This window comes from Passer montanus, unplaced genomic scaffold (genome assembly GCF_014805655.1).
Source record: "Passer montanus isolate IOZ18808 unplaced genomic scaffold, ASM1480565v1 scaffold590, whole genome shotgun sequence".
Taxonomy (NCBI): Eukaryota; Metazoa; Chordata; class Aves; order Passeriformes; family Passeridae; genus Passer; species Passer montanus.
Window position 1 is genome coordinate 1000 of NW_024370927.1, and position 11104 is coordinate 12103.

General features: G+C 56.8%; 1 protein-coding gene across 1 annotated transcript in view; it reads left to right on the forward strand.

Moving 5' to 3' along the window:
• Positions 1-1325: 1325 nt before the first annotated feature.
• The window catches only part of LOC120510635 (splicing factor 1-like), a 10294-nt gene continuing 515 nt past the window's right edge, over positions 1326-11104 (forward strand). The window contains 10 exon segments of the mRNA XM_039726633.1: positions 1326-1536; positions 1539-1748; positions 5812-5887; positions 7612-7764; positions 7863-7952; positions 8350-8533; positions 8612-8727; positions 8807-8914; positions 9359-9638; positions 10070-10080. Coding sequence (XP_039582567.1) covers positions 1377-1536; positions 1539-1748; positions 5812-5887; positions 7612-7764; positions 7863-7952; positions 8350-8533; positions 8612-8727; positions 8807-8914; positions 9359-9638; positions 10070-10080 — 1388 coding nt within the window. The 5' untranslated portion in view covers positions 1326-1376.

The window sequence follows — 11104 nt, forward strand, 5'->3', positions numbered from 1 at the left end:
GCAACCGGGGGTTCAATAACGATGTTCTGGTTAAAAACATAAATAGATAATAGCAACAAATCAGGCATGTTTCCAATGGGGAAAGGTCCCAGTTGCTTTTTGCTCATCCTCAGACAGTGATTGTGCCTCACTGCCAGACTTGGATACCTCAGCAGTTTATCTATCCAGAAAGATGAAGGTGTGATTATCGCATAATAAGCTTACTCATGCTCACTCTGCTCTTGCTGGCACATGCACAGCAGTTACTATGTGATGACAGTCTTCTCTGCAACAATACAAGTGCAACTTCTCTGCAGCCTGGGGTCCCACTGCAGCCTGTGCTGCTGTGCCCCCACCACTACAGATATGTGTGCTGGTCAAGGCAAAGCTGCCATGGAAAGAGGAAGATGCTGCAGCCCTGGTTCAGTGTTGCTTCATCTTGTCAGCTGTGCTATCAGCACCAGGTGCGCAGCAGCCATGTGCAATTCCTGCCCAAGGTGCCCTCCATCCATCCTATGGATGGCAGAGAGCAGAAGAGGCTGGCCCCTCTGCCCCTTTCCTGCTTAAGACACTTGGCAGCAGCCGTTGTGGTGGCTAAATGGGCTGTTGAAGGGGTTTCAGGCAGAGCATTTTGGGGGGGGCACTGCTCAGTTTTGGGGCGCACAACACGAGGCCTTTGGGGGGTCCCGGATTTGGGGGAACTGCAGGGGGATTCCAAGAGCTCGGGGGTGAGGGGGAGGCCGTGGGATAACCGAGAATAAAATAAAAGTGCCGCTGTTTTCACCGAGCGCCTCCTCCTGCGTTTTTGGGGGGCGCGGGCCCTCATGAGGGGGCGGCTCCCATGATCCTCCGCGCGCGGGCGAGCTCCCGCCATGCTTCGCGAGAGGTTTTGGCGGGCCGCTCTCCCACCCGCCCTCCCACCCCCGTTTCCACCAATCAGCGCGCGTTTTCCATGAGTGACAGGGGAGGCAGCCAATCAGCTGCGCCCGGTCAAAGTCTGCTGCGAACGTCACTCATGTCCGGCACGGGGTCTCCCGCAGTCCCCGTCTGGGGGCGCGGGGCGGAGCGTAGCGCAGCCAATGATGGCGGAGCCTCCGCGGTGGGTCCCGCCCTCCGCCGCGCTACCCAATCGCTGCTCGCCGTTCTGGCTCCCCCTCCCCCGCTCTCCGCCTGAGTGACAGCCCCACTGACCAATCCCCGCCGCCATCGCCTCAGCGTCCACCTCCGCCCCCCCGTCCGCCTGCTGGCCAATCCCCGCGGCCGCCGCCCTGACAGACAGCTCCTTCAACCAATCGCGGCGTGCTGTCCCGTTGATCGACGCGCGGCGCGGCCAATCAGCGCGGCGCGCGCGGCGCGGCGGCGTGGAAGGTTCGCGAAGGCCGCGCGGGGGCCGTTCTATGGCGACCGGGGCGAGCGCGGCCCAGCCCGGTCCCGCTCCCGGCCCCGCCGCCCCCCGCGCCCCCATGGCCGCCGCCGCTTTCCCTTTCGCGGCTCTGCCGCCTCCTCCGCCTCCTCCTCCGCCGCCTCCGCCACCTCCGCAGCCGCAGCCGCCGGCGCCCCCAAACCCCCCCAGCCCCACGGGCCGTGCCCCTCGGCGCTGCCGGCGCTGCCGGCGTTGCCCGAACCGCGGCGTTTCCCCCCAGACTTCCCGCGGAAGCGGAAGCGCAGCCGCTGGAACCAGGACTCGCTGGAGCAGAAGACGGTGATCCCGGGGATGCCCACGGTGATCCCGCCCGGGCTCACCCGCGAGCAGGAGCGCGCCTACATCGGTAACGGAGCGGGGAGGGGGTCAGGGCTTTGGGGTCAGAGCTCGGGGTGCGGGGTCAGGGCTGAGGGTTTGGGGTCACAGCTCAGGGTTTGGGGTGAGGGCTTTGCGTGCAGGGTCAGAGCTCGGGGTTTGGGTTCAGAGCTCGGGGTTTGGGGTCAGGGCTGAGGGTTTGAGGCTAGAGCTTTGGTTTTAGGGTCAGAGCTCGAGTTTAGGGTCAGAGCTCAGGGTTTGGGGTCAGGGCTTTGCGTGCAGGGTCAGAACTAGGGGTTTGGGGTCAGGGCTGAGGGTTTGAGGCTAGAGCTTTGGTTTTAGGGTCAGAGCTCGAGTTTAGGGTCAGAGCTCAGGGTTTGGGGTCAGGGCTTTGCGTGCAGGGTCAGAGCTCGGGGTTTGGGGTCAGGGCTGAGGGTTTGAGGCTAGAGCTTTGGTTTTAGGGTCAGAGCTCGAGTTTAGGGTCAGAGCTCAGGGTTTGGGGTCAGGGCTTTGCGTGCAGGGTCAGAGCTCGGGGTTTGGGGTCAGGGCTTTGCGTGCAGGGTCAGAGCTCGGGGTTTGGGGTCAGGGCTTTGCGTGCAGGGTCAGAGCTAGAGTTTAGGGTCAGGGTTTGGGCTTAGAGCTCGGGGTTTAGAGTCAGGGTTTTGGGTTTAGAGTCACAGCTCGGGGTTTAGGGTCAGAACTCGAGTTTAGGGTCAGGGCTTTGGGTGCAGGGTCAGAGCTCGGGGTTTAGGGTCAGAACTCGAGTTAGGGTCAGAGCTTTGGGTTTAGGGTCAGGGTTTGGGCTTAGAGCTCGGGGTTTAGAGTCAGGGTTTTGGGTTTAGAGTCACAGCTCGGGGTTTAGGGTCAGAACTCGAGTTTAGGGTCAGGGCTTTGGGTGCAGGGTCAGAGCTCGGGGTTTAGGGTCAGAACTCGAGTTAGGGTCAGAGCTTTGGGTTTAGGGTCAGGGTTTGGGCTTAGAGCTCGGGGTTTAGAGTCAGGGTTTTGGGTTTAGAGTCACAGCTCGGGGTTTAGGGTCAGAACTCGAGTTTAGGGTCAGGGCTTTGGGTGCAGGGTCAGAGCTCGGGGTTTAGGGTCAGAACTCGAGTTAGGGTCAGAGCTTTGGGTTTAGGGTCAGGGTTTGGGCTTAGAGCTCGGGGTTTAGAGTCAGGGTTTTGGGTTTAGAGTCACAGCTCGGGGTTTAGGGTCAGAACTCGAGTTTAGGGTCAGGGCTTTGGGTGCAGGGTCAGAGCTCGGGGTTTAGGGTCAGAACTCGAGTTAGGGTCAGAGCTTTGGGTTTAGGGTCAGGGTTTGGGCTTAGAGCTCGGGGTTTAGAGTCAGGGTTTTGGGTTTAGAGTCACAGCTCGGGGTTTAGGGTCAGAACTCGAGTTTAGGGTCAGGGCTTTGGGTGCAGGGTCAGAGCTCGGGGTTTAGGGTCAGAACTCGAGTTAGGGTCAGAGCTTTGGGTTTAGGGTCAGGGTTTGGGCTTAGAGCTCGGGGTTTAGAGTCAGGGTTTTGGGTTTAGAGTCACAGCTCGGGGTTTAGGGTCAGAACTCGAGTTTAGGGTCAGGGCTTTGGGTGCAGGGTCAGAGCTCGGGGTTTAGGGTCAGAACTCGAGTTAGGGTCAGTGGGGTCAGGGCTGAGGGTTTGAGGCTAGAGCTTTGGTTTTAGGGTCAGAGCTCGAGTTTAGGGTCAGAGCTCGGGGTTTGGGGTCAGGGCTTTGCGTGCAGGGTCAGAGCTTGGGGTTTGGGGTCAGGGCTTTGCGTTTGAGGCTAGAGCTTTGGTTTTAGGGTCAGAGCTCGAGTTTAGGGTCAGAGCTCGGGGTTTGGGGTCAGGGCTTTGGGTGCAGGGTCAGGGCTGAGGGTGCAGGGTCAGAGCTCGGGGTTTGGGGTCAGGGCTTTGCGTGCAGGGTCAGAACTAGAGTTTAGGGTCAGGGTTTGGGCTTAGAGCTCGGGGTTTAGGGTCAGGGCTTTGGGTTTACAGTCAGGGTTTGGGCTTAGAGCTCGGGGTTTAGAGTCAGGGTTTTGGGTTTAGAGTCACAGCTCGGGGTTTAGGGTCAGAACTCGAGTTTAGGGTCAGGGCTTTGGGTGCAGTTTGGTTTTAGGGTCAGAGCTCGAGTTTAGGGTCAGAGCTCAGGGTTTGGGGTCAGGGCTTTGCGTGCAGGGTCAGAACTAGAGTTTAGGGTCAGGGTTTGGGCTTAGAGCTCGGGGTTTAGAGTCAGGGTTTTGGGTTTAGAGTCACAGCTCGGGGTTTAGGGTCAGAACTCGAGTTTAGGGTCAGGGCTTTGGGTGCAGGGTCAGAGCTCGGGGTTTAGGGTCAGAACTCGAGTTAGGGTCAGAGCTTTGGGTTTAGGGTCAGGGTTTGGGCTTAGAGCTCAGGGTTTAGGGTCAGGGCTTTGGGTTTAGGGTCAGAGCTCAAGGTGTGGAGTCAGAGCTTGGGGTTTAGGGTCAGAGCTTGGGGTTTAGGATCAGAATTTGGGGTGTAGGCTCAGAGCTCTGGGTTTGGGCTCAGAGCTCAGGGTTTAGGGTCAGGGCTTTGGGTTTAGGGTCAGAGCTCAGGGTGTGGGGTCAGAACTCGGGGTTTAGGGTCAGAGCTCAGGGTTTAGGGTCAGAGCTTTGGATTTAGGGTCAGAACTTTGGGTTTAGGTTCAGAACTCGAGTTTAGGGTCAGAGCTTTGGGTTTACAGTCAGGGTTTGGGCTCAGAGCTCAGGGTTTAGGGTCAGAACTCGGGGTTTAGGGTCAGAATTTGGAGTTTAGGGTCAGAACTCTGGGTTTGGGCTCAGATTTCTTTGCCCACCACCCAAGGCTGAGGTGTGAGCAGGAACACGCTCACATCAATAAAGTTTTGAGGGGAAAAACGGGATTTTAGGGTCAGAACCTACAGGTTTTGGGTTAAAATCCCCCTGGAATTTGGGTTAGAACCCCCCTGAGATTCTGGGGCTAAACCTCCAGGATTTGGGATTAAATTCCCTGTGCTCACATCAGCAACAGCCCCAAATTTTGGATTAAATCTGGGGAATTTGGGGTCAGAACCTCCCCAGCGTTTGGGGTCAGAATCCCAGCAGGATGTGGGGTCAGAACCCCCTGGGATTTAGGGAAGTTAATTAACCAAAACTTGCAATTTTGGGTGATAACCTGCAGGTTTAGGTGAAAATGTATCATAATAACACAACAGTCTCTTGGTTAACCACGCTCATTTTTTGATAAAAATGTATTTTTAGCTGTTATTGTGTGTTTTAAGGTTACAATGTTCCTCTGATAACCTTTATTTTTAGTGGTAATCAGGTGTTTTAGCTAATAATGACTGTGTTTAATTACATCTCCTGTTCTAGGTAATAACAGTTGCTTTTTTTAGTAGTAGTCTTGTGTTTTGGGTAATAATGTGGCTATTTTAGGCAATGTGTATTTTTTTAGGCATAATCTCTCGTTTTAGGTAAAATTGTGATTGTTTTAGCTAAAATTGTGGTTGTTTTAGGTAATAACGTTCACCTTCTGTAGTAATAATCTCACATTTTAGGTAACAATGTGATATTTTAGGAAATAATGTCTTTTTTTTGACTGATAATCTTCTATTTTAGGTAATAATGTCTGGTTTTACAATAACAATCTCTAGATTTTCCATAAGAATGCAGGAGGTTTGGTAATAATGTGCTTTTTTTGGGTAATCCTGTGATTTTTTTGATAACAATGTGATTATTTTTCTTTCGTGATAACCTGCTTTTTTTGGTAATAACACGTTTTTTGGGGTAACAATGTGGTTTTTTGGGGTAATAACCTGCTGTTATCGCTAAGAAGGTGTATTTTTCTGCTAATAATGTCAATTTTAGGTAACAACACCTGCTTTTTCTCACCGTAACCATTTGGTTTTAGGGCAGTAATGCCTGGTTTTGGTGCCATGGAGCCGGTGTAGGTAAAAAAAACAAAAAAAAAGGACAAAAAAAGGACTTTTAACCCGGCCAAGCCGGGCTGTGGCAGGATGATTTTGTGGGAGGAATGCTTGATTTATTTATTTATTTTTATTTTAATTTTTTGGGTGTAAAATGTGGGTGTTTTGTAACTGTGTCTCTCTCACCTCTCCGGGACCGGGTTCCTTCCAGTGCAACTGCAGATCGAAGACCTGAGCCGCAAGCAGCGCACGGGAGACCCCTGGGAGCGCCCCCCAATCCAGGACAGGTCGGGACCCCTCCCCTTCTCCAGTTCCCCCCCCCCTGGATTTGGGGGTGCTGCTCTGGATGCCCCTCCCCTGCTGATCCAGGGTTCCCCCCCCCCAGTTTTGGGGTGTTCCCCCTCAGTTTGGGGGTGCTGCTCTGGAACCACACACCCCCCCCCAAATTTGGGGTGTTGCTCCTGAGTTTGGGGGTGCTGAGCCCAGCCTGGGCCTCGTTAGGTGAGGATTAACGACCTGTGGTGGTGGCTTAATGAGCTCTGGGGGCTTAACGAGGCCCCAGCCCCACTGCACCCCCTTTTTGCTCTGCTTTCCCCCCCTTTTCACCCCAGTTTGTCTCTGCAGGGGGGGCAGAGCTGCCGTTGTCCCTCCAAAGGGCCAAATTCCCCCCTCCACTCCCTCTCTTCACCTTTTCCTCCTGTTTTGGCCCCATTTTTCTGTGGCAGGGCAGGACGGGGTCCCTCCCCCCTCAGGGACCCCCTGCTCTGGGGGGGTCCCCAGCTCTGTGGGAGTCCCTCACCGTCCAGGGGTCCCCAGCCCCGGGGGGGTCCCTGTGTCCTCAGGGATCCCTCATTTTGGGGGTCCCTCACCCCGCGGTGGCCGGGGGGGCCCTCCCGAGTCCCAGCACCGGGGGGGGAGGGGAGGGGGACACCCCCCGGCCCCCCAGGTTTTGGGGGTCACACCGCCCCCCCCACCACCACACACAGCCCCAGGTTTTGGGGGTCTCCCAGGTTTGGGGGGGCGCAGGCCCCCCGCGCTAACCCAGCCTTGCTCCTGCAGCGCCCCGGGCCGAGGCCGCTCCCCCGCTGCGGCGTCGTTAGCGCTGGTTGGGGGGGGAATTAATTAATGAATTAACGATTAATCACGAGCGGGGACAGTGACGTCGCAGTTCCACCGAGGACCCGGCTGCTGCCAACCCCGAAAAGTCGCTTTTTCCCCCCAAACCGGGGGCAGGTTCGACTGTCGCCCGCGCCGGCTGTTTTTGGAGGATCCGCCTTAATCTCTTCCCTTCTTGCAGCCGCTGCCAAAATTCGCTATTTTGGGGGGGGAGGGGAGCCAAGGGCCGATTTAACCAAACCCGAGCGATTCTGACTCTTTTTTATTTTTTTTTCCTTCCTCGCTGATAATTCTGATTTTTAATCATAATCTGATTTTCTCACCCCGCCACGGCTCAGCTCAAGCGACCTTGACTCTTCCCTCCGGGGCTGCCAAAGCCGCGCGGCCCCCCCAGACAGGGACTTTTTCCTCCTAGAAACGGGGAAATTGGGCAAAAAAACGGGGGAGAACTGGGGCACAACCTGGGAGAAAAGGAGCAGGAACGGGGCAAAGCCAGGGAGAAACAACAAAACCGGGCACAAAGGGGCCAAACCCTGACCCAGCCGAGGCCAAACCGCAGAGAAACGGGCAAAGAGCGGTTTGGGGAGGGGGAGGGCTCTGCTCTGCTGGCCTTAATTGGGCGCTAATTAACGCTCCCCCCCCCAATTATCCCCTCCTGGGGGTGGGTGGGGGCAGTGGCACAGGGTGGCGACGGGGGGAGGGTTGTGGTGGTTTGGGGAGGGGGGGTCCTGACCCCTCCCCACCCCTCCGCATCCCCCTCCCCATCGCCAACAGCGAGGGGAGGGAAGACCCCCCACACCCGGGGGCTGGGAGGATTGGGGAGGGGGTTCTGGGGGCACAGCCCCCCCTGAGGGGTCTGGGGGCCTGCCAGTGACCCCCCCGCCCCCCGGAGCAGGTCCCCCTCCCCGGAGCCCATCTACAACAGCGAGGGGAAGCGCCTGAACACGCGGGAGTTCCGCACGCGCAAGAAGCTGGAGGAGGAGAGGCACAACCTCATCACCGAGATGGTGGCCCTGAACCCCGACTTCAAGCCCCCTGCTGATTACAAGTGAGGAGAGACCCCTCCCCTGACCCCGATTTGGGGCTGGTTCTGCCCAGTTTGGGGTTCTCCCAAGGGTTTGAGCCCCCGTTTTTGTCCTTCCCCAGGCCGCCGGCGACGCGGGTGAGCGACAAGGTGATGATCCCGCAGGACGAGTACCCCGAGATCAACTTCGTGGGGCTCCTCATCGGGCCCAGGTGGGCACCCCGAGATCCTGGGGGGGTGAGAGGGCTCTGGGGCTAGGGGGGATCCCCTCAGCTTCACCCCAGGAATGTGGGGAGTTCCTGGAAACACCGAGGTGCTGCTGGGTCCCCATCCCAGCACCTGCAGGGTCCCAGTGTGGGTGTCCCCACATTCCTTCCTAATTAACACAGGGCTGTTTAATGACACACCTGTGTCTGTAATGAGCCTGAGCTCCTGATGAACCAGGTCCCCACTCCCCCTGATGTGGGGTCCAGTCTGGGGGTGGGACCCCCCAGAATTCCCAAGCAAAACATGGAGAGGGAACACAACCCAGGGCAAAGGTGAGGGAGGACAGGTGGGCTCTGTGAGAGCTCTGAGTGTGACCTGCCTGTCCTGGTGGCCCATTCCCAGGGGGAACACTCTGAAGAACATCGAGAAGGAGTGCAATGCCAAGATCATGATCAGGGGCAAGGGCTCAGTGAAGGAGGGCAAGGTGGGCCGCAAGGACGGGCAGATGCTGCCGGGCGAGGACGAGCCCCTGCACGCCCTGGTCACTGCCAACACCATGGAGAACGTCAAGAAAGCCGTGGAGCAGGTTTGGGGGTGTCCCCAGGGGGTTTAGGGGGGTGCTGGAGGCGCAGCCCCCCTGTCTGACACCCGCTGTGCCCCCCAGATCAGGAACATCCTGAAGCAGGGCATCGAGACCCCCGAGGACCAGAACGATCTGCGCAAGATGCAGCTGCGGGAGCTGGCGCGGCTCAACGGGACCCTGCGGGAGGATGACAACCGGTCAGAGGGGTCCCACCCCCCCTAATTAATGTAAAAATAACCCCCCAGAATCCCTGAGTGATCCTTGTCCCCTCCCCAGCATCCTGAGGCCGTGGCAGAGCACCGAGACTCGCAGCATCACCAACACCACGGTGTGCACCAAGTGCGGCGGGGCCGGGCACATCGCCTCCGACTGCAAGTTTGCCAGGTGACCCCCCCAAAATAAACCCCCAGATCCTTGTGGGATTCCCTAAACACTCCTCAGAAAACCCACCAGATCCTCCTGAGGTCATCACAGAGCTCTTGAGATTCTCTGCTTGAGGTTCTTGCTGAGCTCTCTACAAATGCTCCTTAAATTCCTGAGACCTCAACTATTCCCAAACTTTGAGATTCCCTAAATCAGCCCCAAACCCTCCCCAGATCCCTCAAAATCCTCTCTAAACTTCCTTGGGATTCCACAAAGTCCTCAAAACCCCCTTGGGATCCTGCCAATCTCCTTGAGATCTCGCCAAAACCCCACCAAATACCCTGAAATCTTCTGAAGCCTCTTTGAAAACCCTCAGAGCTTTTCCTAGGCCATGCACCAGAGTTGGGGTGGGGGGGATTTGGGGGTGCAGCCCCCCCAGACTCACCATCCCACTTGGGTTGCCAGGCCTGGGGACCCACAGTCTGCACAGGACAAGGCACGGATGGACAAGGAGTACCTGTCCCTGATGGCTGAGCTGGGCGAGGCCCCGGTGTCCGTGAGCTCCAACGCCGCCCACAACAACAGCCCCTTGTCCAGCAGCCACCGTGCTGCCAGCCAGGCTGGGGGACAGCCCCCCCCGGTGAGTGACCCCCCAAAACCCCTCTGGGAGCCCCCAGAGTCCACACACCCACCCCTGAAATTCCTGTCCCAAAACCAGCACCTGGTCAGGTGTGGGAACAGCAGGTGACCCCCCAAAAACACCTCTGTGAGCCCCCAGAATCGACATACCTACCCTTGAAATTCCTGTCCCAGAATCAGCACCTTGTCCAGCCCCTGGTCAGGTGTGGGAACAGACCCTTTCCAGTGATTGACACCCCCACCCCCAAAACCTCTCTGGGAACCCCCAGAACCCTCACACCCACCCCTGAACCCCTCCTAAAAACAGCCCCTTGTTCAGCCCCTGGTCAGGTGTAGAAATAGCCCCCTCCCCAGGGAGTGATCCCCCCAAAAAACCTCTCTGGGAACCCCCAGAACCTGCACACCCACCCCTGAAACTCCTGCCCCAAAACCAGCACCTGGTCAGGTGTGGGAACAGTGAGTGACCCCCCCCAAAAACACTTCTGGGAACCCCCAGAATTCACACACCCACCCCTGAAACTCCTGCCCCTTAACCAGCACCTGGTCAGGTGTGGGAACAGTGAGTGACCCCCCAAAAACCCCTCTTGGAACCCCCAAAATCCTCACACCCACCCCTGACCCCCCAAAACCAGCCAGGAGTGGGGAGCTGCGACCCCTCTGTGACCCCAACCCCCTTTCCCTATAGATTTGCCCCCCAAATGACCTCCAGCCCCCCTGACCCCCCTTTTTTCCTCCCCCCATCCCCTCAGCACCCCACAAAGACCCTAAACTAGGGTGAAAAGGGGGTTGGGGTGATTAAAGGGGTTTTTGAGGTGATTAGAGGGGGTTTTGGGGAGAATAAAGGGGGGTTTAGGGTGAGAAAAGGGAGGTTTGGGGTGATTAAAGGGGTTTTTGGGATGAAAAAATGGGGTTTTTGGGGTGAAAAAAGGGGGGTTTGGGGTGATAAAAGCGTTTTAGGGTGAAAAAAATGGGTTTTGGGGTGAAAAAGGGGATTTTGGGGTGAAAAAGGGGGGTTTGGGGTGATAAAAAGGCGTTTTAGGGTGAAAAAAGGGGTTTTGGGGTGAAAAAGGGGATTTTGGGATGAAAAAGGGGGGTTTGGGGAGAAAAAAGGGGTTTTTGGGATGAAAAAATGGGGTTTTGGGGGTAAAAAAAGAGGGGTTTGGGGGCAAAAAAGAGGAATTGGGGGTGAAAAAGAGGATTTTGGGGTGAAAAAAGGGTTTTTGGGGTGAAAATGGGGGAGTTGGGCATTCCCACCCTCCCCCTGAGTGGAGAGCTGGGGAGATTCAGTGAGAAATTGGGGTGGGGGGATTTTGGGGGTGAAAACTGGGGTTTGGCCACTTTTGTTCATCTTTAACATCAGCCTGGAAAGGTTTTGGGGTGGGGGGAGAGGATTTTGGGGGTGAGGAGTGGGAATTCGGGTGGGGAGAGCTGTGGATTTGGGAATGGGAGGGTTTTGGGGTTAAAAGGAGGAGTTTAACCCTTATTTTCCCAGGTTTGATTTTTAATGTGAACCTGGGGAGGGAAGGGGATTTTCGGGGCTGGGTTTTTGGGGGTGGGGCTGGGTTTTTGGGG